General features: G+C 34.8%; 1 protein-coding gene across 1 annotated transcript in view; it reads left to right on the top strand.

The window, feature by feature from the left end:
- XPR1 (xenotropic and polytropic retrovirus receptor 1) overlaps positions 1 to 26,911 on the top strand; it is a 193,436-nt gene that overhangs the window by 121,757 nt on the left and 44,768 nt on the right. Inside the window, exons 3-6 of the mRNA XM_029933366.1 lie at positions 8,121 to 8,222; positions 19,133 to 19,356; positions 22,423 to 22,572; positions 22,834 to 22,917. Of these exons, the coding sequence (XP_029789226.1) occupies positions 8,121 to 8,222; positions 19,133 to 19,356; positions 22,423 to 22,572; positions 22,834 to 22,917 (560 nt within the window). The remainder of the gene's footprint in view (positions 1 to 8,120; positions 8,223 to 19,132; positions 19,357 to 22,422; positions 22,573 to 22,833; positions 22,918 to 26,911) is intronic.

Raw genomic sequence — 26,911 nt, 5'->3', positions numbered from 1 at the left:
TCTTTAGGGGACAGGAGCCACATCTATCTTGTTCATTTTATATATATATATATCCCCATCATTTAGTACAGAGCCTAACATCTAATAGGAAAGTAATTATTTGTTGAATAAATAAATGAATGTTTTAATTTATCAGTGCTTTAGGAGCTAAAATGTATTTTATTGAGATATAATTCAGATACTATAAAATTCACCCTTTAAAAGGTATATAGTTTAGTCGTTTCTAGTATATTAACAAATTTCTACAACTGTCTACTAATTCTAGAACATGTCATCACTCCTCATGGCCCCCTCTCCCAGACCCTGCCAACCACTAATCTGCTTTCTGCCTTTGACTTTGTCTGTTCTGGACATTTAATATAAATGGAATGTGTGGTTTTTAGTACCTGGCTTCTTTCCTTTGCATAATATGTTCAAGATTTATCCATGCTGTAGCATGTAATAGTACTCATTCATTCTTATGGCTGAATAATATTCCATTATATGGATAGGCCATATTTTGTTTATACATTCATTAGCCGATAGACACTTGGATTGTTTTCCCTTCTTGGCTGTTATGAATAATGTTGCTATAGACATTTGTGTACAAGTGTTTGTATAAACATGTTTTCACTTCCCTCGGGTATATACCCGGAAGTGGAATGGCTAGATCATATGGTAACTCTATATTTAACTTTTTGAGGAACTGCCAAACTGTTTTCCAAAGTGCTTGCACCATTTTTACATTCCCACCAGCAATATAAGAGGGTTCCAATGTCTCGTCATTCATGCCAATAGTTCTTAATGTCTGTCTGTCTGTCTGTCTGTCTCTTTTTTAATCATAGCGTCCTGGTGAATATGAAGTGGCATTGTGGTTTTGATTTGCATTTCCCTAATGATTGTTGATGTTGAAATGTTTTCATATGTCACTGGTCATTTATATATTTTTCTTGAGAAATGTTTATTCAGATCCATTGCCCATTTTTTAATTGGGTTATTTGTCTTTTTATTGTTGAATCCTAAGATTTCTTTATATATTTTGGATACTAGACCTTATCTGATATATGATTTGTAGATATTTTCTCCCGTTCTGTGGTGGTTCTTTTACTTTCTTCATAGTGCTCTTTGAAACATAGAAGTTTTAAATTTTGATGAAGTCCAATTTATCAACTTTTTCTTTCATCCCTTCTTTTTGTGTCATAGCTAAGAAACCATTGCATCATCTAAGGTCATGATGAGTTATGCCTCTTTTGAGAGTTTTAGCTTTTACATTTAGGTCCTTGATTCATTTAGGTAAGTTCATATATGGCATGAAATTGGGGTGTAACTGAATTCTTTTGTGCACGAATATCCACTTGTTGGGATTTCATTTTTTTAATGTTTGTTTTAGAGAGAAAGAGACAGAGGGAGTGTGCAACTGGGGGAGAGGCAGAGAGAGAAAGAGAAGAATCCCAGACAGACTCCATATAGTCAGGGCGAAGCCCGATGCAGGGCTCTATCTCATAAGCCTTGAGATCATGACCTGAGCCAAATTCAAGAGTCAGATGTTTAACCAACTGAGCCACTCAGGTGCCCCTGGAGTTTCATTTTTAAAAATTTTATTAATACGTCATAATTTTTCACAAAAATTATTAATACTGTTTTAACATTTGCAATCCCAAAAAATAATGTATGAAGCACATTCTATCTGCCAGACATGATGTTGGGCATAGGATCTAAAAAGATTTAAAAAAAATCCCTGCCTTTAGTATCTCATAGAGGTAGAAATCAAGAACATTGAAAATTGTAATAAAAAGTTGAATGAAACATGTAAGGTATTTGAAGAAATTAATAATGGTTTTAAGAAATGAGTTTTTGAGAGACTGCATGTGAAAGTAAAATGATAGTTCTTGTATAAAGAGAAAAATATTCTTGACAATTGCTGTAAAAAGCACTTGATGGTGGTTGCTATGCAGTAGGGATGTTTTACCTTGATTAGTACTCTTAGAGTCATTTGCTATTAATTTCCTAATATGGGGGGTGGATGAGAAAGAAATTTTCTGTCCTCTCCAAATTTGAGGTAAAATTTTGACCATAATAGAAATGACAAATCTCTCCCTCATTTCTTCTCCCTCTCCCTTTCTTTAAGTATAGCTGGCTAATTAATATTTATTTAACTCAGAGCAATGGATTCCTTATAGCAGTGTTCTCTGAGTCATTTTTGACCAATTCTGGATTTTTTTCACCCTGTATCTTTCTGTTTTTCTCCCCATTGATGCTAGTCTTAGAACTGTTGATATGTCTTGTTAAGATTTGCAATTATTTATGCTACCTTTTTTGTTTTTTAAGTAGGCTTAATCTTTTGAGATTAATTATTGAATTCAGGACATGTTAAATCCATTGTATTCGTATGCTTGGACTGTCATAACAGAATACCGTAGACTGTGTCGCTTAATTAGATCTCACAGTTTCAGAAGATTGAAAATGAAAGATCAGGTACAGGCTTTTTCTAGTATGGCTCACAGAGGGCCTCTTCTGGCTAGTTTTCACCTGCCTTTCCTCAGTGTCCACATTACATATTTTTGATGTGTCTTTCTCTTCACATAAGGGCACCAGCCCTCTTCGAATAAGGTCACATTCTTATGACCTTATTTAATCTTAATTACCTCTTTAGAGGCCTTACCTCCAAATACAATCACATTGAGGAGACACCTAGGTGGCTCAGTTGGTTAAATGTCTGACTCTTGATTTTGACTCAGGTCATGATCTCACAGTTTGTGAGTTCAAGCCCTGTGTTGGGCTCTGTGCTGACAGTGTGCGGCCTACTTAGGGATTCTATTTCTTTTTCTGCCCTTTCCTACTTGTGTGCTGTCTCTCAAAATAAACAAATAAACTTTAAATACAATCACATTGGGGATTAGGGATTCAACATACAAATTTTGGGAGCAGGTGGCTGCACAGTTCAGTCTATAATACTTCAGTCACAGATAGATGTCATTTTTACATTCTTTATTTTATAATAAGAAAATATAGTAAGTTTCTGTAAAATTTACATTCCTACTGGAGGGGGGAAAAGACCTCATGTTATCAAGGCTCTCTACACCTATAAAACAAGGGAAATTGGCTAGTTGATTTCTGAATACTAAAATTCTGTTTGTCCAACTTAGGATTATTGATTTCTAATGTTATTCAGCAGATAGGTTATAGGAAGCATATTAGAAATTGATGTATAAATCAGCATCGTACAACTTCTCATAACTGAGGTGAAGGGCTTAATCATCCTCTGTTCCTATAAATTCTGATACAGTTAACTCTTTTGGACTAGCTATGCTGGTTAGGTTTAACTATGTATAATTTAAAGTTTTGTATGCCACATGTTTCTTTTATTTCTTTTAGTTAATAACACTCTTTATACAATGTAATTTATTTATCAATCATGAATACATCTCATTGTAATGAATTCAAGCAATACAATGAGTGTAGCAAAATGTGAGATTCCCTCTCATACCTGCTCCTCTTTCAGATGAAATAACCAGTTTGGTATGGATTCTTCTAGTCTTCTTTCTAAGAATGTACATATTAATACTGATATATGCACATATTTTTTCGTAAATGAGATCATGCTGTATATATTGTTATTTAAATTTTTATCAGCAATGTGTCTTAAAATTTCCATACATACCATGATGTATGTATATCTTTTGTAAATGGCTGCATAATGTTATATGATATTATTATAATTTGATTATCTATTCCCCTTTTGTTGGATGTTACTTTGTTTTATTACTATTAAAAATAGTGTTGCATGAACATCTTGTACACACATCCTTTTGTGCAGAGATTCCTTTAGAATATATTTCTTACATGTGGGATTGAACACACTGAAAATTTTGAAGGCGTTCCTAAATAGATTTGCAAGTTTACATTCTCACCTACAGGGAGCAAGAGTTTATTTACCTTTACCATTGCTGAAATATTTTTAAATTTATTCCATTCTGATGGTTTAAAAATTATATTTCATGATTTTGAAGTAACATCTGATATCTAGGCTGTTGAGTATCCTATCCTTTGTTCATTGACCATTTGTATTTTTCTATGGATTCCTCTAATTTACCCATTTATCTTATGGAATATCTTTTAATACTGATTTTTAAGAAGTTTTTGAAGTCTATTTTGCTTGTGAATCCTTTATTTTAATGTTGCAGATAATTTTTTCCTGTCTGTTATTTGTCTTTAACTTTGCTTCTGGTATTTTGTGGAATGGAGATTTTTCATTTTGTGAAAATGTCAATCATTCTCTTTATGGCCTGTTTTGGGTAGTGTGTAGGGTAACTTGACCCATGTAGGGTTATTTAATTTTTTTTCTGGTATTTTCTAGTATTGTTTCTTTAACTCCATTTAGAGTTCATTTAAATGGATGGCTCAGCCCTATTTTTAAATTTTTTTAAATGCTTTATTTATTTTTAATACAGAGAGAGACAGAGCATGAGAGGGGAAGGGGCAGAGAGAGATGGAAACACAGAACCGGAAGCAGGCTCCAGGCTCTGAGCTAGCTGTCAGCACAGGGCCTGACACGGGGCTGGAACCCACGAACGTGAGATCTGACCTGAGCCGAAGTTGGAGGCTTAACCGACTGAGCCACCCGGGCACCCCACAGCCCTATTTTTTAGAGTCCATTCTTTTCTCACTGATTTGACGCCCCCTTTATCTTAGTCTTAAATCTCTATGTACATGTTTCCCCAAAAGTAGACTGTTCCTATGAAACCTTTCATAAGCCAAAATGATGTAACGTAAAGATACTGTTATCATTAATTTATATAGAAAAAATTTTCAGTGTTTCCAGGCCTCCTTATGCTTTTCTGATACATTAAGATATGCTTTGGTAACAGACACATGGAATAAATCCAGATAAAGCACAGACGCACTCACTGATAAAGCACTCACTGACGTGGTTCAAAGCAATGGCGGCTTGATGCTGGGATACTGAGTACAGTACCCAGGAAAGGAGTCACCCTCACTGACCAGGGTGCTGGCTGCCTTTGTAATGGCTTGCTGCAAAACAAGTGCTGAAAATTAAAAAAAACAAAACAAAACTTTTTTTTGTAAAAGCAGCAATCCTCTTCAGATTTCTTTTCAGTTAGCAAAACAGGTACGGACGTTATGTCTTTTTATGTAAAAGCAAAATGGTGTAACTTGAACTTTCAAAAATAGGAGGTATCTGTATATCCAGATCTATTTTTATGTATAATTCTTCCCCCTTTTTGCTATTATTTTCTCTCTTTTTGCTATTGCTTTTTAGTGTTGCTGTAACCTTACTTCAACCTCTTCTAATTTGTGACTATTAAGTTATATGTGAACCAGAAATCTACGTAAGAGACTGCTGGCATTTTAGATAAAACAATCTTTAATTGAGGAAATGAAAAATTCATATGAGATTGATTCATGATTCATGAGTAGAATGTTACATACTTTAATGCATAAAATTTATTTTATGTTTTAGATTCTCAGGCTTATTTAGACTTTTTTGATATCTGTGCTCTTGGTAATATTTTAAATATTTGATGTTGCTGAATATGCAACCTCTATATGAAGATTAATATGTTAAAATTATTTTAAAACAGAAGCTATATTTAAATTGCTTTGATTAACAACTTTATTTCCATCATTTCATGTTGATGTGTGTTAATGAAAACTCTCTGTTAATAGAGAAACAAAGTAAGTATGACCAAGCGCATATTTTGCTTTTAGGTTTTCTTTCCTAACAATACAATAAAGAGTAAAACAAAAATGAAAAGAAAATAGGCAGTTAACTCATATTTTAAGTCAGCTACAGCTACATGTTATTATAAGAGTAGCAGCTGTTACCATGGATCATCTCTAACTCAAGGTCACCTTAAAAGAAAGCTTTGACCTGCTTTATACTTTGAAAAAATAATTCTCAGTGGCCTTGGGCAGCTATAGGCTTTATTGTACCTAAATTACTCACTTAAATGAAGAACTTAAAGTGGCCATCCTTTCTTCACTGCAAAATCATAGAATCCTGCATTATCTATTAAGTTCTAAAGCATAAGAAATGGAGAAGTAGATATATTTAAAAAGTCAAGCTTTTGTGTAGTGGTATTTTTTTCACATTTGTGTTATTCAAATTAAATGAATAGATTTGACATGGTTTTTAGAACTTCACTTTATTTTTTTAATTAAAAATTGTTTTAATATTTATTTTTGAGAGGGGGGGGAGACACAGAATCTGAAGCAGTTTCCAGGCTCTGTGCTGTCACAGAGCCTGATGCAGAACTTGAACTCAAGAACTACGACATCATGACTTGAGTTGAATTCAGATGCCTGAACACCTGAGCCACCCAGGCACCCCTAGAACTTCACTTTAAACTTTGTTTTTCTTAAAGTATCTCTGATACAAAGAATTAGTATATATGTATGTGTTATGTGTTACTCAGGGAAATACTATTTTGTTTTATTCCTGGACAGTCAAATTGTTTAAGGGTTTTTGGGATTGCACTAAGATTTGAAACATCTGAGGGACATAAAATAATCTATTCTTTTTCTAGACATTTCAGGCTTAGGATGCTCAATAGATCCAGAAATAGGATAGCTCTGTATTATGATTAGCATCTGGAGTCTAGTCAAATCTACTTGGACAAGACACATACCTTTTTAGACTGGGGGGGAGGGGGACAGTTCCTGAAGTTACATATGTCTGTACTTACTAATTCGTACTTACTAATTCAGTAAATTAATAAGCTGTATGATAGAACTCACAAGTGGATCCAGCCTGCAGAAACATATATCAGTTGGCCTACACTGTATTTTTTAAATATCTAGATTTTTGGCTTCTTCTGAAAATTAGAAGATCTGACAACCTTAACCACCCATCACCACAGGGAAGCAGCTAGCTAGATGGGCATACGCTCTCACTTGCCAGAATTCATACCACTCCTTATCCTGAAGATGTCAGTTGCCATTTATCACTGTACTTGCACAGTCACCCATTTACTCAACCCACTTATTTTCATACCCACCATCTATAGCCTTAACATATCTAATTTATAACCATCAGTTTATATTTATCTATACTGTTGCAACAAAGTGAAAATGAGTAGATAGCAATTTAATATAGTAGGAACAATCAATTCATATTTTTCCAGGAACATATTACATATTTGTATCTGCGTTTTTGTTCCCTGAAATATTTAATCTTGCTGCATCCTATTCATCTTCAACTCCCAACACCTTGACTTTTCCTTGATCACCTCTGTCTCCAGTAGTGTCTTCCTCTCCTCAAGTCTTAGAACAGTTCTTCTCTCTACCACTGTAAATTAATCATAGCAGAAATTTAGAGAGTCTCATCCAGTTAAAAAATGGCTACATTCCTATGAAGAGGCCTTTCAGTAGTCTTTTCTTAATATGGTTCACAGTTCATTGTTGTCATTTTGAAGGCTAAGAAAGTAATAAGTTTAAATTTTATTTCCCTAATGTGTTTTGTAAAGTTTATGTATTTATTTTTTAAAGTTTAATTATTTATTTGAGAGAGACAGAGGCAGCACAAGTGGGGGAGGAGAGGGAGAGGGACAGAGAGACAGACAGACAGACAGACTTCCTAGCAGGCTTCATGCTGCCAGCACAAAGCCTGATGTGGGATTCAAACTCATGAAACTGTGAGATTATGACCTGAGCCAAAACCAAGAGTCCATGCTTAACTGACTGAGGCACCCTGGTGCTCCTTTATTTATTTTTGAGAGAGAGAGAGAGAGAGCGTGAGCTTATGCAAGTGGGGTCAGGGCAGAGAGAGAGGGAGAAAGAATCTCAACCAGTCTCTGTACCATGCGAGGGTAGAGCTCAGCTTGGGGCTCAATCCCAGGGACCGTGAGATCATAATCTGAACTGAAACCAAGAGTCAGACGCTTAACTGATTGAGCCACCCAGGTGCCTGGTTTTTTTTTGGTTTTGTTTTTGTTTTTTTTCAACAGGCTTCACACCCAGCATGGAGCCCAATGAGGGGCTTGAATTTATGACCCTGAGATCAGGACCTGAGATGAAATCAAGAGTCTGATGCTTAGCCAACTGAACTACTCAGACACCCTTTCCCTAGCTTTCTTAATTGACCTTTGGACATTAAATTAAAATATTGTTTTCCTTGCTTTCAGTTACAGATGAGGACACAGTAAAGAGGTATTTTGCCAAGTTTGAAGAAAAATTTTTCCAAACCTGTGAAAAGGAACTTGCCAAAATCAACACATTTTATTCAGGTGAGTAGTTTTTTGTTACAACATGGAAGAGACAATTTCTGTTGTTAAGGAGAGAGAAACTTGGCATGTCATTGTTTAACCTTCTGATAATTATTTTCAAATTGTTTTCCCTCCTATGCTGCATTTAGGGATATTTTCTATAGCTGAAGTAGGAACATATCTAGTACTTCAGTATTTAAGCTTCATATGGTCATTCACTAGATTCTTTTGGAGTTGCAAGGATTTGGGGACCTCCTTGTGACCTAGTATCTTGATTGCGCTTCACTAAAGTCCAGTCTAAAGCTTTGAAGAGTTAGAAATTTGATTTTATCGTTTCAGAGCTAAATTACACAGTTCCTGCTTATTAATTACATTTCTTTGTCTTTCCATTGTATGGAATTCTCATTTCTATCTCTTGAACACTGTCTCCTGAGTGGCATCTACAAGATGCTATTGGAGTTGAGGAGGAAATACTAGAACTTTATTTATATCTAACCCTTTAAAATTCTTTTTTATATATGTTTACTCCCCTAGTTCTTTAACCTTTGTTTTTCCATCTCACAGAGCTCAAGTTTCTTGAATCCTTCATCTATTCCAGTTGATAAGGCCCCTCCCAGAATTACTTCGCTTTAGTCATCTTTAACCACTTTGTCCCTGTGCTTTTTAATCCTTTTACCTTCATTGCTTTGTATTATTTCTGCCTAACAAAATTCCCTCTGTGAACCAATCCCGCCTTTCTTTCTCCAAGCCTATCCCCTGGCTGCTTAGGATAGGTAGGGGGAAAAAATCACATACCAGAACAAATTTGAACCAGTATGAATTCATTGTTACTTCTTAACTGTGTCCTCAAAGCTGCCTGCCCACTGGTCCTAATCAGTGCCCTATTCCATGCTCCAACGTGTTTTTCTGGACCCAGCTTCATTGTCTTGAACTTTCTGACCCCACCATCTTCTCCATGCTGCTCATTATATCTCCTTCTTTACAAATAAAAATAAAGGCCTTCAGCTCCTGTTTGTGTATAATACTAATGAAGATCTAGGCCACCCCTCCCCCAAATGCTTGTTGACATTCTTACCCTTATTTATTTCCCTCCAGTCTTAGAAAAGATATCCCTTTTCAGTCCATGGCAAATCTCTGCAACTACTGACTGAATTTTAGTTCCTTAAGACCTGTGCCAGTAATCTTTTCTTTTAAGAATGTAAGTAAATGCATCGATTTTCCTTTTTACTGGTTTAGTCTCCTTAGCAAATCACTCCCGTTTAGCAAAAAAGAAACAAGGAAGCAAATGCCTTAGTTCCCCTCATCTCTCCCTTATGGCTAGACTTCCTAGGCAGAGAGAGCAGTTTACACAGAGACACAGAACCATGAAAGGGCACAGCATATATTCATGTCCTTTGCACTACATTCTAAGTACCTATAATGTGGAGACAAAATAGAAATATTATTTGAAACTGTGCAATGGATAGATTTTCAGTAAGGAAAAAATGTACGGAGAAATTGCAATGTGCAAGAACAGAGATAATTTCCAGTTAGGAGTAGGAGGGAAAGAGGAACTAGAAGTGTAGACAGAGAAAGACAGGGAGCCCATGTAATAAAGAATGAGGAAGAGGAAGCTAAGAGGAAGGCGTTTGTAGGGGAAAGAGTATTTAGATCGAGAAAAGGTTATAGGAAATGATGTAAGGCTGTAAATGAAAAATTTGAAAGTCAAGTTTATTAGGGTTTTTTGTTTGTTTGTGGGTGGAAGGATCTCTGACCCCAATTCTACATGGATTATTTAGATCACAAAGAGTAGATAATGCTTATTGGTGTAAAAAGGAAAAAAATGCTGTTAATAAGAGAGACATACTTTTTACATGTTGAGTTACAGTACAAACTATATACAAATGTGACCCATTACACCTAGTCAGATATGTGTGTTTTATGTATGTTTGTATGCAACTATATATGTGTATGTGCAGCACACTTAAATAATTAATATTTTTTCATAGAATAATATCCTTACTATGTATAATATATATTCTGTTTTCTATATTTAATTATTTCTATTTGACTTATAAAATGCTGACTTATGATCTACACAATTACTTTTATGACCCCATATTGAGTTACAACCTAGTTTGAAAAATGAAATCTTAAATTTCATTATTTTTCAAAAATAAGTTTAAACTTTCTGCTATTAGAAATTTGGAGGCTGTGATGAAGTGACTTCCTTTTTCCTACTGTATTGGCAGGGCCGGTAGGGCATGTCTCTTGATGTCACCACGGAGTAGGTACAAATTGATAGTCTTCAGACTGACTTTTTGCCAGGTCAGGAAGTGAGGGGTAATATGAAGACATGATTGACAGAAATAGAATTTGGCACTTGTTCTAGACAGTATCATTTTTCTCCTTATTTAGCCACCTACTCCATGGCAGATTGTCTTATAGACAGCAATCCTCAGAGGCTAGGGCACAGAAAAACTATAAATAACTAAAATAACAGGGATGGGTTCAGCTTATAAACCTACCTCCACCACTTATCTCTCACAAGTTATTGAATGGTCAGCTAATAATGGTCACTTTTAAGTACCCCAAACAAAATGCTATAAAAGCCAAACAAAGCATAGAATGGATACTACTAAAACGTACATATTTATTTTCATACCAGTTCTGTTACCTACCAGTTACATTTTGGATTTTTGATCCTTACTATTTGTTTTTAGAAGTTTACCATTTATCCTTCTTAGGCCTCCATGTACCTCCTGGTAAAATGAGCAAATTCATTCCCAGCCCTCTAGGGTTCTACATGTGATGAGTCAGAAACTATTGACAGTAGTTTGAGGTCAGTCATGTAAGTCATTGTATTGCTCTTTATTTCTATTAATACATAAAATCTTTTAATATTTGAAGACTATGGGAGGAAAGGGAAGTTTTTTTTAAAGGAAGGCTCCTTTTTGGTGATAACATTGCTAGTTATTGAAGTCTCCTAGATCTCTTCTAGAACTAAACCTGGCATCAATCCTGGAGGCTATAGTGTCAGAAACCTTTTTCTGTGGTGGTCTGTAATATCCTTTTCCATTGGTAACATGAATGACTTCATGTTACAATATCTTTCTCTTTGAACCAGTTTGCTTTCTCTCTCCATTCAAATTACTTAGCTTCTAAGTAGTATTTTTTATGTGCCTACATAAAAACAAAATGTTAGAATGTGTCTGTTGCTTTTAATACTCCATTATCAAAACAGGCAAGCCTTTGTTGTTGTTGTTGTTGGGATGTTTTTGTTTTAATGTTTATTTATTTTGAGAGAATACTGTAAGCAAGAGCAGGGGAGGTGCAGAGCGCAACACAGGGCTTGAACTCATGAAACTGTGAGGTCATGACCTGAGTCAAAATCAAGAGTCAGGCATTTAACCTTCCGAGCCACCCAGGCACTCTGGTTGAAATGTTTTAAATAGCTAAGGGCTTCTTCCTTTGTTTCTAAACAATCTGTTTTTTCTGACCTGTCCTAATTTTTTGGCTTCACTTATTCTGAATTCACAGCAGTGTTAATGAGCTTTTTTTTTCATTACCAAAAAAGAGTAAGGGAAGGGGGGACAAGGTAGGAGGGAAGGAAATTGCAGTGGTGTTATTTATAGGTATGAAAATTATGGCATTAGAAACATTTATTTCTTGGCTACAAAATATTTTCAGGCTTTATATATATGCAAGACCAATTGGATAATAGTTACTCAGAACTATTCCTATTAAGAGTTATTTTTGTAATCCTGTTATATGTCTGTTTTTCTTTATTCTTACTGAATTTGAGGCATTGTATATTGCTATGCCACTGTGTGCAATAAAATATAAATATCTCTCTCACTGAAATACCAAATATTCATTTTACAAGTGATCATATGTATTTAGTACCCACATAGCTAAATTATGACTTAATGACTGGTATGTGTGTATGTGTTTGCTTGCATATTTGTAAAGACATGGATTAAGTATATATTAATTAGGGTGATCATAGGTCTGTAATATTGTTTAAAATTCCCAGTGTCCTACATATTTTCCTGTATCATGATTCTCTTGAGTTCATTTCAACAGAATCATTTAATTTATTTCAGAGCTATTAAAGAATGGGGGAGTAGGGGAGAAGTAGGAAATTATTTATGTACTATCCACATATCCACTGTCCCTCTCTTCTATCTTATCTTTTCTTTCTTTCTAAGACTGAGAAGATGGGGAATGCCCATGGTCATGGAGTAACACAGTTGCAGGATGGCATCTTAAAAAAAAAAAAAAAAGACTGTCATCTAAATTAATGTTTGTTTTTGTTTTTTTTTAACTGTAGGTTGCGACCCTACACATGGGTCAGGGAATTAAAATACCTGGGGTCATCACAGGCATTTAAAAAATATATAGGGGCACCTGGGTAGCTCAGTTGGTTAAGTGTGTGACTCTTGATTTCAGCTCAGGTCATGATCTCACGGTTTGGTGAGTTCAAGCCCTGCATCGGGCTCAGTGCTGGCAGCATGGAAGCTGCTTGGGATTCTCTTTCTCCCTCTCTCTCTGCCCCTCCACCACTCATGCTATCTCCTACCTCTCACAAAATAAATAAACTTTAAAATAAATAATAAAAATTTAAAAATAAATGAAAGAAATGGTAGAATGGAAAATACCTATATTATAGCTATTGTGTATATTTTCAAATTGTACTCTTTCTTTTATGTACAATATGATGCTTGATATTTTTGAATTTTGCAAAGTACTGTGGAAACCAACATGAAGAACCATTGACTTTGCTTTAAGGAAAAGAGAGGGATTGAGGAAAAGCCTACAGAAGAAGTAAAATTTAAATTGGATCTTTGAAAATGTGTAGGCATTTCCTCGTGCTTTTGGAGGAGCATATTGAGGACAATAGTTGGAAAAGAGTTGGAGTGCAGTGTTCCAGGGAAACACCTGTCCAGATCATCATGACATCAAAGTACATGACATATTTGGGGGTGAGGAGGATAACAAATAGTCTGCTGAGGCTGGAATTGTTTTATTCACACATGAAAATTTTAGCTTTTAGTATCTGAGGTATAACAACCTTGGGTAATAAGATTTTGAGATAAAAGCAGAACAAAAATTACATGGAATACATCAGAATTAAACTATCCTGAATCATCTAGGATGGGCCAGCCTTCTTACACATTTTGTATTTCAGAAAATACTGATGCCCATAAGTTGAATTAGCAAGATCATAACATTGCAAGATAAGTATATAAAAAATAAAAATGTTCTAAAACATGAACTTTATTTTATCGACATTCTTGAGTTGCATAAGTATAATAATTTTGTTATTCTGAAGATAGCTTATAGTTCTGAAATAACTTTCTTCTAAAAGTAAAATATATATAAATCTGGTAAAAGCTAAAAAAAAAATTTGTTGGGTGCTTGGGTGGCTCAGTCAGGTGAGCATCTGACTCTTGATTTCATCTCAGGTCATGATCTCATAGTTCGTGAAATTGAGCCCATGTCAGGCTTTGCTCTGACAGCTCAGAGCCTGCTTGGGATTCTCTCTGAACTTTCTCTCCCTGCTCACACATGTACTCTCTGTCTTTCAAAATAGATAAATAAACGTAAGTAAGATCTCGTTAACCCTGTAGCTCTTTAAGCAACATATAGGTGCTTTGAAAGTTTTTGAATGGTTATTGAAAATTTCTATCAAATATTTTATTATCTGAGAACTTATGGCATTAAGTATATATCCTTAAAATAATCTGTTCTCATTTAGTCATTTGTATTACTGGAGTGAGTAGAGATTGGAATTTATTGCCAAGACCTGACTCTAGAAAACTGTGGTGTCATTGAAAAATAGATTCAGACACTTGTTTTCAGATGCAGTATTTCTTATCCTTTTAAAAACCTGTTGATAGGTATTAAACCCTTTTTCTAAGTATAACACCATAACTATGGTAATATTGGATTCTTTTTTGAAATTACATATGTTTTATATTCCCCTACTTCCAAACAAGGATTTTCCCTTACATGCTCTCCCAGATAGCCTTTCCCTTAAGGAAGAGAATCACTGGATCAAAACCTAGCAAAATACCCCTGGTATTTATTAATTTTCTATTTCTATGTAGACACTTGGATTACTAGAGACTTTTTCCTACATATTCATTCACTCAGTCAATAAACATTGATTGAGCGTACTGTATGCAAGCTTTTATAAAGATGATGATAATCCTTACAAAACTTTATATGTGAATATTAATAGCATAATTTATATAGTAAAAAAATAGAAACAATTCACTTGTCCATCAACATGAATATTTAAACAAAATGTGGTATATCCACCCAGCAAAGTATAATTCAGCAATAAAAAGAACAAACTTCTATGGATGAACCTCAAGGTCGTTATACTAAGAAGCGAGACAGATGCAAAAGACAATATATTGTATCATTCCTTTATAAAAGTGTCCAGAAAAGGCAAGTGTATAGAAACAGAGAGCAGATTAGTTGTTACTTGGGACTAGGGGTGGGAATAAGGATTGACAGCCAGTGGCCATGACAGAAGTGTATGGGATGTTGGAAATGTTCTAAGATTGGATAGTGTTGATGATTGCACAACTCTGCAAATTTACTAAAAATTAGTAAACTATGCTTACCATGGGTGAATTTTATGCTATTCTAATACCTTGAAAAGCTTTTAGAAAATTGTTCACCATTAAAACATGAAGATTCTTTTTGCTCTCAAGAGAGAAGCATTGGCCTTAGCTCACAGTTAGCTAATAAAACAAACATATAAACAAATAATTATGTTCAGTGTGCTTCATAGGCATGTTTGTGGTCTAATGAGAGCCCTGTAGAGGGAGTTTCAAGTTGTAGCTGAGAGTTGTTAGGCAAGAAAGACTTTACATAGAAAATGATATTTGAGATTAGCCTTGTAAAATGAGTAAGGAGTTTGCCAGATGAGGAGGCATTTATGTGTTTCATGACATTGCTGGCATACAGGAAGTAACAGTTCTTTCTTTCCATTTTTTGGACTGCTTTCATTTTTAATATCCATATGATGGAAGATGTAAATAATTACAAAATTTATATATTGACAACTGTGGCTATGGATGGTAAACAGATAGCAAATTCATATATCTTTTAACTGTAAGAATTGGCCATTCATATTACTTATGATTTTCTGGCTTACAAAGTTACCTAAGGTTTTTAATTAATAAAGTAATTTACAGTTGACCTTGGATAAAGTTTCACATTATTTCATTATATGTTGTATTTATATTTGTGTATACTGTTTTTTCAAATGGCTTGTAAGTGGTTAGGACATAAATACTTAAGTTGTTAATAAAACAGAAGTGTTAGATTATATCTTTTGATCTAGGAGGATCATGAAAAAAAAATACTGAATCATTAAGTACACAGTGGACCAAAACAGAATCAAAAAGTTCTATATTGTTTTTGATCAGAAGGATAATAAGATAAACAACTTTGCGATAGAAATGCTTGACTTCTATAATAAGAGACTTGAGATTCATTTTGCCTTTTCAGTTTGTGATTTGAAAATAGGTAAATAGTTCTTTTTCTTACAATATGGAAAATTAGGAAGAAATCCTGAAAACCTCTCAACTACAAAACAGTAAAATGCTGCATAAAATATTCAAAATTATGGGATACAAAATAAAATATATGCTTAATATAGTTAAAGTATAGAAGAGAGTATCAAAACCATTAACAAAAAGGAAACCATCAAAATTGACTTTTTAAAATAACGAATTAAAACTTTTAATAATGAAAATATAATCACTGAAATTAATATTTTAACCAGTTAAACCTGCAAATTAGGTAGAGATTGAGAAAATTTATACACTTGAACATAGAGCTGAAGTAGTTTACCCAGAATGCAACAAAAAGAGAGTAGAAAATATAAACTATGTAAAAGAGCATGAAGGGCAGGAGGCCATAGTTTGTATCTATGATTTGCTTTTTCCACTGCCCATTCCTTATTACCTTTGCCCTCAGCCAGAAGCCCAGCTGACTAGGGTTCTTTAGTGGATGGAATGTCCCAGACTTCAATTCCTAATGGGTCTGAATCCTCAATAATTCTTCTTTTTTTTATCTGTAGTTTTCCATCAACCTTTATTACTTGTCATGGAAATGCTAAGATGTGTTCCAGAGAGTCTCATGGTTATGGACACAATCCTCCCTGCTCCTATTGTATGTCAGCAATTCACTTTCCCCTTGGCAATTGGGATTAATCACCAACCAGGAAACAACTTCTTTGCTGGTATGAGACCCAAATGTCCAGGTGTTTCTCATCTTCCGATTCAGTAGAACTGTTGCTCTATTCCTCTGAAGGAAGCATTTCTCCTTGAGAACTAACTAATAGGCAGAGCTCAAGTTGCAGATTGGGAAGCAAAAATTTGAATGAGTGAATTTTCAGTGTAGTAGTGAAAAGAGCCACTCCACTTCCATCCCTTGATGCTTAGACCGTATTTTGGCCGTGTTTGCTAAACACCAATGTAATGGTCTTAACACTACATACTACTACTATGTAGTACTAAGTACTACAGCCCGTAAGATAGAACCCTATTCTTTAAGAGTTTTGTCTCACAACTCATTTTGATAAGTCTTTGAGCTAGCAATTTCTGGATATGTGGTAGGACCATTATATTCCATGGATATGCTTATTGTTTTACTACCTTCACTGTGAAATGAGTTTTTTGATCAGAAACAAAGCCGTGTGTATACCATGAAAATGGATACGGCATTCCAGTTAGTTAGTAGTGGTGCTAACCAGAAGCATTATGAGCAGGGAAAGTACAACCACATCAAGAATACATTTATTCCAGAGAGGACATATCTACCCCCTGCATCCAGTTGCATTCGGCCTGCCACTAGGTGGCTGACCAGTACTTACGGGGAATGGTGCCATTTCTGGGACTCAGAGACAATGCTGGCATCTGCTGCCAGATAAGAAGCTGCATTATTAGGTGCATAGCTGCATACCAGGTGCTAGAGGCCGTGTTGATTTGCTCCAGTGATGATACCACATCTAGAATAGCAGCTACCATTAGAGTGAGCACTTGGTTAAGTTTGCTGTAATCCAGGCATTCTTCAAGATCCATCCAACTTCTGCACAGACTAAACATATGAATTAAATGGGGAAGTGGTGATAGATATCAACATCCCTGTATCTTTCAAGTCTCTGGTTGTGGCACTAACCTCTGGAGTTCCCCTAGGGATGTATTTTTGCTTCTTGGTTATTATCTTGATAGGGAAAAGTTCTAGGAACTTCCACTAGTCCTTCCTACAATAATGGCCCTTACCCCTGGGTCAGAGTCAATGTGAGATTTGTACAAGCGGCCTGGTGTTTCTATTCTAGTTACACATTCTAGGACTGGGAAAGTAATTATAATGTGAGTTCATGGACTCACATTGTGAGTCCATGTGAATTCCATTGTGAATTAAACCTGAGGTAGTATTTCATTTGTCACCTGAACATTATAAATCTCCATTTGACTGCTGGACCAAGTGGCATTTGGAGTCTCTAGAAATTTGCATCAGTATAGAGATACATGATAGCATAATTCTAAGGAGGCCTTTGAGATCCTTTCCTCCTGATGTATTCTCTATCTTTTCCCAGTTATTCAGTCAAACATCTATCTAGTGTTGGCGCTGAAGGGATTTTGCAGCTGTATTTAAGGTCCCATATCAGTTGATTTTAAGAATGGGAGATTATTGGGGCACCTGGGTGGCTCAGTTGATTAAGCGCCCAACTTCAGCTCAGGTCATGATTTCATGGTTCATGAACTCAAGCCCCGCGTCGGGCTCTGGGCTGACAGCTTGGAGCCTGGAGCCTGCTTCGGATTCTGTGTCTCCCTCCCTTTCTGCCCCTCCTGTGCTTAGATCATGTGCATGTGCTCTCTCAAAAATAAACATTAAAAAAAGAAACAACGGGAGATTATCCCAAGTGAGCTTGATCTACTCACATGAGCCATTAAGAGAGACTGAGCTATTCCTGAAGAGAGAGATTCAAATCATGAATATTCACAAGGTTGTACAACCATCACCATTATATAATTCCAGAACATGTCCCATGTTCATTAGCAGTCATTCCTCATTCTTCTGACCCCCTAAACCCTGGTAATCACAATCTACTTTATCTGGGTTGCCTGTTCTGGACATTTCATATAAATGGAATAAGAATAAAATAACATGTAGCATTTTGTGTCTCGTTTCTTTCACTTACCATGATTTCTTCAAGATTCATTCATGTTGTAGCATGTGTCAGTACTTGATTCTTTTTTATGACTGTATAATATTTCCATTATATATATATGTATATATATGTGTGTGTGTATGTGTGTGTGTGTGTGTGTGTGTGTGTGTGTGTATACATATGCCATATTTCACTTATCCTGGTTGATGGACATTTAGGGTTTTTTTTTTTTTTTTTTTTTTTACTGTTTTTCCAGGTTTTGTGACTATTGTGAATACACATTGGGCATATGTACAAGTTTTTGTGTGAATAGATGTTTTCATTTCTCTTGGGTATATATCTAGGAGTAAAATTGCTGTATCTTAAGTTAACTAACTCTATATTTAACTTTCTGAGAATTGACAAACTGCTTTCCAAATTATAATGTGGCTGTACTATTTTGTATTCTCACTTTTCATGGCTTTTAAAAATTCTATATCTTCATCTGTAAAAACAAAGGGTACACTTGAGGTTTTACAGGGAGGGAAATGTGGGATAGAATGATAGAATGAAAAGTTATACAAAAACATTTTTGTCCTATCTAGTTCCAAATATTACATGTAACCAAATATTACATGTAACATTTTATTTCCTAGAAATTTTAGGGAAACAAACTAGAATAAATACTAAAAATTCAGAAGTCAGTGAGAACTTTGCCAGCTTTTTTACCTTGATGTTTTGAAATTCTTTTTTCTTTCTTTTTTTTTAATAGAAAAGCTTGCGGAGGCTCAGCGCAGGTTTGCTACACTTCAGAATGAGCTTCAGTCATCCCTGGATGCACAGAAAGAGAGCACTGGCGTCACTACCCTGCGGCAACGCAGAAAGCCAGTCTTCCACTTGTCCCACGAGGAACGTGTCCAACATAGGAATATTAAAGACCTTAAACTGGCCTTCAGCGAGTTCTACCTCAGTCTTATCCTGCTGCAGAACTATCAGGTACTTCAGTTTTTGTCTGGAGAATGGAGTCTTCAAATAATTGAGAAATTTGAAATTAACCTTGAGCTATACTAACGGGCCAATCCAAAAAGGAAAATCTTTAGCATGTCATTATTTTTTAGGTTCTTAATGTGATTTCAGATGTTCTTATTGGCTCAAAACCATGTATCAAAAGTTAGCCAAATAGTGTTAACAAGATTTCTATTTTTGGGGCACCTAGGTGGCCTAGTCAGTCTGACTTCGACTCAGGTCATGATCCTCACGACCTTTGTGGGTTCAAGTCTCACGTCAGGCTCTGTGCTGACAGCTCAGAGCCTGGAGCCTGCTTCAGATTCTGTGTCTCCCTCGCTCTCTGCCCCTCCCCCACTCCCACTGTCTTTTTCTCAAAAATAAACATAAAAAAATTTTTTAAAGACTTGTGTTTTTGAAGATCACTTTTCTAAAACCTTTTGTACAACATTCACAGTTTCATTCACAGTTTGCTTCCTATTTTTAGAGGCATCTCTGGTAGTGGTGAATAGAAATAAGAAATTGTATATGTCTACCCAACCACTGCTGGCTATGTAAGAGCTTTATATTCCTCCACACCGATAGCAAAATTTCCACAAAGGCAATTAGACAGTTAACGCTCCTGAAACTAGCACTAATAATATTATAAAAGATACTGACTTTTCAACTTGCCACTAAGAATCCTTCTAATTTTATTATCCATAGACTGCAGTATGACTCTATAATAAAAAAACCTCTGTAGAATTACTGTATCACTATATTGTACACCTGAGACTAATGTAACACTGTATGTTAACTACATTAGTAAAACAGTTTTTTTTAAGTAGAAAAGAATTCTTGTGAGAGAAAAGAAATTAGGTCACAGCAAGTATATATATAGAAATGAAATATCTATGCAATTATCATATATGACTCACTGTTTTTAAAATTCAGTATTTTTAAAAGTACAGCCTTACTACCATGTACACTAAATTCATGGAAATTGAAGGCATTTATTAATTCTAATACAAATCTTTACAGATTTGTTTACATAGTTAAATCTACAACAGATTTATTGAAAAACAGATTATTTCTTCAGTAATAAACATTTCAATAGGCAAAAGCTTCTCTAATCTTTAAAGAGACCCTATGTACTATTCTTTTTCCATTTTTTGTGATCAGTACTTCTAATCTGTGGTTAGAATCACTACAGGAATGGGGGCATCTGGGTGGCTCAGTCAGTTAAGCGTCTGACTTGAGCCCAGGTGGTGATTTCACCTGTGTCAGGCTTTGTGCTGAGCTCAGAGCCTGGATCCTGCTTTAGATTCTGTGTCTCCCTCTGTTTATACCCCTACCCTGCTCATTCTCTGTCTCTGTCTCTCAAAAATAAACATTAAAAAATAATATTAAAAAAAGAATCCTCACGGGATAAAAACTAAAGGTTATACAACAAAAGTATTCTAGCGGTGAATATTGGAGTTTTAAAATAAGAAGACATAGTCTCATATCTGCAGTAATCTAAGTTGTTAATAAATGTACTTATTTCTATCTCTTTCCCTTTGATAATTCTATGATATTCTTTGATAACTTAATATTTTATCATTCAAAGAATAGTAAAGTGTATGATGAAAAATGCTTTTCCTTTGTAATTTATCCATAGCATTATAAATTTACATTTTAAAAGAAACAAAAATGTATTCTTTCTTATAGTGCTATAAAATATTGTTTCATATTTCACTAATTATGCTTGCATGTTACAGGGAAATACCCATTTTAATTTTATTAACTTTCCCAGCAGCTTTTGTTTGGGGTCATTATAAAAAGGTCCTTGGGGTGCCTGGGTGGCTCATATGGTTAAGTGTCTGACTTTGACTTAGGTCATAAACTCAGGGTTTGTGAGTTCGAGCCTCATATCAGGCCTTGTGCGGACAGCCCAGAGTCTAGAACCTACTTCGGATTCCGTGTCTCCCTCTCTCTCTTTCTCTGCCCTCCTTCACTTGTGATCTGTCTCTCTTTCTCAAAAACAAACCAACATTTTAAAAAAAGCTCCTTGTGAAAACAAAAATAATTGTTAATTATAAAAGTTCTAATCTATTCTCTATTCTTTGAGGCTGGCTATTCTGTAAGAATCTATTTATATTGAAAGTGAGGAGAAAGAAAATTAATTAAAAGCAGTCTTTAAGTCATGGTGTATGCACCCCAAGGAAAGTTTAAGATGATTTATTGAAGAATGAGAAAAAAAATTATATACAAACTAGCAGGCATGCAAAGTCTAATTTGGAGTGAGTACTCAATTTTTTTACTGATAAGGCCATGTGGTCAACAAATTTGGGAGGCTTCTGGTTTAAAGAACCATGAAAATCCACAGTTTCCTGCTTTTTTTTTTTTTGCATGTTGATCAAAAAACGACAATTTGAGACTGTAGAAAAGTATACTATTTTGATATTGTGGAAATGGAGAAAGACTGCAAGCTTCCACCCACAGTCAGCAAAGCCCTGTGTACACGATCACTTCTACTGACTCTCCCAGCCCCAAACTGAGAATGGATGGAAGCAACATGAAATAGACGATTTTCCATTTCTCCATGCTGGTTCATAAATGCTTGCACATCAGGGGTAAAATACATAGCTATACCAGTCTTTCAGAATCAAAACTAATAAATGTATTCAGTATATGATATTTCCAAAATTTTTTCTGACAGTCTTCTTTTGATCATGAAGCAAAATAATATGAACTAGCCTTTTTGAGAATATTGTACATAAGAAAATATTGTACATAAGAAAATATTGTACATAAGAAAAAAAGACTTTTATTAATTTACTTGAAATAGAAATACTAGGATTCATAGTTCAGGTGGTTTTTTCATTTATTTATTACTGACGGCAATACTACCTTGAAATAAATAGAAAGAAATAAGAAAGAAGAGTCGTATCTTTTTAGTAGTAAATGCTTGTATGAAAGCATTGCCGTTTTCTTCAGTACTCAGTCTTCAGTCAGCTCATGAATGCATAGTGCTTATTATTTTTCTTCTTTTATGGTAGTGGAAATTATAGTAGTTTTTCTTATTTCTTTCTGTAGAATCTGAATTTTACAGGGTTTCGAAAAATCCTCAAAAAGCATGACAAGATCCTGGAAACATCTCGTGGAGCAGATTGGCGAGTGGCTCATGTAGAAGTGGCGCCTTTTTATACGTGCAAGAAAATCAACCAGCTCATCTCTGAAACTGAGGTACAGTAATCTCACTGTGTACCACATATTTTCAAGAACATTAATGTCTTTTTTTAATGAAATAATTCCTCATCTCTATTCCCTCTTTGTAATTACTTGCTGGCTTTGAATATAATAATCTTATTCATGATTTTTTCCCCTTTACTCAGTATATATTCACCAAGAGGTTATCAGAATACCATGTATATAAATGGGTCAGAATTATTAATGTGTTACTCAAGGCTAGTATAACCTGTGTCAAAATTCAATGTGTCTTTCTAGGCTGTAGTGACTAATGAACTTGAAGATGGTGACAGACAAAAAGCTATGAAGCGTTTACGTGTTCCCCCTTTGGGAGCTGCTCAGGTTAGTATTTGCTTCCAGTTGTCTGGTTGATTGCTGTTATCCTATTTAATAATCAACATAAGCTATTTAGCTGGTAAAATATTCTAGTTTCATAGTAATGAATAAAAAAAAGTCAACCAATGTTTAAAAGTAGTTATTACTATTGTTATTTTGTTTTTAAATATTAAATGCCACATCTCACTTCATGATGAATTATTTATTTTTATTGATATCCTAACTTCTTGGTCTCCCCAGATGATTAAGATGAGGTTTTTATTTCATGATATGGGGTAGGGGATTCAGGTATGCAGGGCTACTACAGAACTTCATCCAAAATACCATAGTCACATCTAAAGAAAATTTATTAAGTGGCGTCTACACAATAGTTATACCAAAAACACTTAAGTGATATATTCTGTGTCATAAAATAAGTTTCAATAAACCTAAAAGGATCTAAGTCATAGAGCATATGTTCTCTGACCACAGTGGAATGGAAATCAATAACCAAAAAAAAAGCTTCCTTATCCTGATAAAAGCCAGAAACCTACAACTAATATTATACTTAATGATAAAACAATATATGCCTTGTCTCTAGGGACAAAAAAGGATATTCAGTCTAACCACTTTTATTCAAAATTGTAGTAGAGATTCTAGCCAGTGCAGGAGGATAGGAAAAAGAAATAAAAGGCTTTCAGATTTAAAGAAAGAACTGAAACTAGTAGGGTTTTTTGCTGATGACATGATAACCTGTGTAGGAAAATCCAATGAATTACTAGAATAGCGTCTACAACTAATAAGTGAGTTTACCGTGGTTACAGAATGTAAGATCAATATTTAAAATTGCATTTCTATGTATATATACACCATCAAGAACAATTAGAAATTTTTAAAAATTTAAATGCTATTTATAATTAAAATTGAAGGGGCGCCTGGGTGGCTCAGTCGATTAAGCGTCCAGCTCTGGCTCATGTCATGAATCTCATGGTCCATGGTTTCGAGCCCCGCGTAGAGCTTTGTGCTAACAGCTAGCTCAGAGCCTGGAGCCTGTTTCAGATTCTTGGTCTCCCTCTCTCTCTGACCCTCCCCTGCTCTTGCTGTCGCTTTCTGTCTCTCAAAAATAAATAAAAAACATTTTTAAAAATTATAATTAAAATTGAAATACGTAGGGATAAACCTGACAGAAGATGCACAACACCTTTACATTGAAAATTAAAACATTGCTGGGGCGCCTGGATGGCTTAGTCAGTTAAGTGTCCAACTTCGACTCAGGTCATGATCTCACAATTCGTGGGTTCTAGCCTCACATCAGGCTCTTTGCTGACAGCTCAGAGCCTGGAGCCTGTTTTAGATTCTGTGTCTACCTCTCCCCTGCTCACACTGTCTCTCTCTGTCTTTCAAAAATAAATAAAGATTTTAAAAAATTTATAAAAAAGAAAAGAAAGAAAACTAAAACATTGCTAAGAGATATAAAGAAGACAAATGCATAAGAGATATACCAGGTTCTTGGGTTAGAAAACCCAGTATTTCTAAGATATAATTTCTAAATAGATCCATAGATAAAAAACGATCCAGCTCAAAATTTCAACAGATCTTTATATTTATTATGTATGTATAACTAGCTAACCAATTTAAAAATTTATATGGAAATACAGAGGACCAAGAATAACCAAAAAAACCTTCGGAACAACTAAGTTGAAAGATTGACACTACCTCATATCAAACTTATTAAAACTACAGTAATCAATACAGTGTGGTATTAGTGTCAAGATAGGCAAATAGATGAATGAAACTGAATAAAAAGTATAAAAATAGACCAATAAATATATGGACAACTAATTTTTTTATTAAAAAATTTTTTCTTTATTTTTTAGGGAGGGAGAGCGTGTGAGTAGGTGAGAGGGGCAGAAGGGGAGAGAGAGATTGAGAATCTCAAGCAGGTGCCATACTCAATGTGGAGCCTAACATGGGGCTTAGTCCCATTATCCTGGGATCATGACCTAAGCTGAAATCAGGAGTTGGATGCTCAATCAACTGAGCCACCCAGGTGACCCTGGGCACTAATTTTCAATAAAGATGTAAAGACAGATGTAAAGATTTAAGGACAACTAATTTTTAATAAAGATGTTAAAGACAGTTCAGTGGAAAAAGGATTGTCTTTTCAGTAAACAGCACTGGAGCAATTGTCTTCCAAGTGCAAAAGAAAAAAAAATGAGAACCTCCACACCATATGCAAAAATTAATTTTAAGTATACCTAAATGAAAACCTAAAGCTACACATTTCTGAAGAAAATATAGGAAAACATCCTGATGGCTGCTTTATGCAAAGATCTAAGAAATAAAACCAAAATCACTTCATCAAAATTTAAAACTTCTTGTCAGAAGACAATGTTAAGACAATGAAAAGAAAAGCAACAAAGAGAAAATAGTTACAAAATGTATCTGATAGAGGACTTGTATTCAAACTATATAAAGAACTCCAGTACTTAAATATAAGAAAACAAACAACCTAAAATAAAGTGGGCAAGAAATCTGACCAAACATACAATCATAGATGTATAAGTAGCAAGTAAACATGTGAATAGATGTTCAACATCATCAGTCATAAGGGAATACAAATTAAAACCACAGTGAGATAACATACACCTGTTAGAATGATGACACACTAAATGTTGGAGGAACAAAAGCTCTGACATCTCATATGCTGCTATTGGAATGTCAAATAATACAACCATATTGGAAAGCAATTTGGCAGTTCGTAAAAATTAAGCCTTCATCTGCCATATAATCTAGCCATTACACTCATAGGTATTTACCCAAGGCAAATGCAAGCATATTTTCATATAAAGATGTGTATACCAGAGGCACCTGCTTGGCTCAATTGGTAGAACATCCAGCTCTTGATCTTGGGGTCATGAGTTTGAGCTCCACTTTGGGCATTGAGCTTACTTTTAAATACATACACACATAAAATCCTTTTTTTAAAAAATGTGTACACAAATGTATTATAGCAGCTTTATTCATAATAGCCTAAAACTGGAAACAACTCATATCTATCAGTTAGGTGAATGGGTGAACAATTATGGTATATCCATACAATGGCATATGACTCAGCAATAAAAAGGAATAAACATTGATATATGGAACAGTATGGCTGCATCTCAAAATAATTATACTGAGTGAAAGAAGCCAGAGTACATACTATGTGGTTTTATTTACATGAAACTCTGGAAAATGCAAACTACTATATAATGACAGAGAGCAGGTCCATGATTGTCTGAGGAAAGGATGGGTGTGGCGGGAGGAAAAGTGTTACAGAAGGGCATGGGGAGTCTCTTGGGGGTGATAGATATGTTCATTGTCTTGATTATAATGATAGTTTCCTAAATGTTTACTTATATCAGAACATCAAATTAGATACCTTAAATATGTATGCTTTAATATAATCAGTTATATTTCCATAAAGCTATTAAAAATAATAAAATTAATCCTAAGAAATTAAGGTGTTCTGAATGCATGAAGAGTTGGTAAAGCTAAAGAAAACATGGAAATGAAGAGGAGGGAAGGTTTATGGATCTGGAAAGGTTAGGGACTTCAACGTTAATAGAAGTGTTCTGTTTCTGAAGATGAGTGATAAGTATAGATACACTTTGTTATTCAGTTCCTTAACAGTTCAAATACATTATATGTGTTCTTTTCTCTATGATAAATTACAGTTTTTTAAACTAAAGAAATTAGCTTTTAAATACAAATGACTGTCTTCCTTCTGGACGCTTTCAGTCTTAAACTAACATTTACAGATAGATACCTGTTACTGATTAATCTGTAAGTCAGAGGGAGTCCAGTGTTTTTATTCACTTAAAGGTTTCTAGAAAACATTTAAACCATCTTAAAAGTAATACCACCTTTAAAAACAACAGAAGTTCTTTAAAACACTCATTGCAAATATTTAGAATCCACAGTATTTTCTCTTTCCTGTATTTCTCATCCCCTTACTTTTAAAATATCAGGTACTTTC

The sequence above is a fragment of the Suricata suricatta genome, chromosome 3, assembly GCF_006229205.1.
Source record: "Suricata suricatta isolate VVHF042 chromosome 3, meerkat_22Aug2017_6uvM2_HiC, whole genome shotgun sequence".
In the NCBI taxonomy this organism is placed as follows: Eukaryota; Metazoa; Chordata; class Mammalia; order Carnivora; family Herpestidae; genus Suricata; species Suricata suricatta.
The sequence above is the reverse complement of the archived record's forward strand: the minus strand, read 5'-3'. Positions and strand labels throughout refer to the sequence as shown.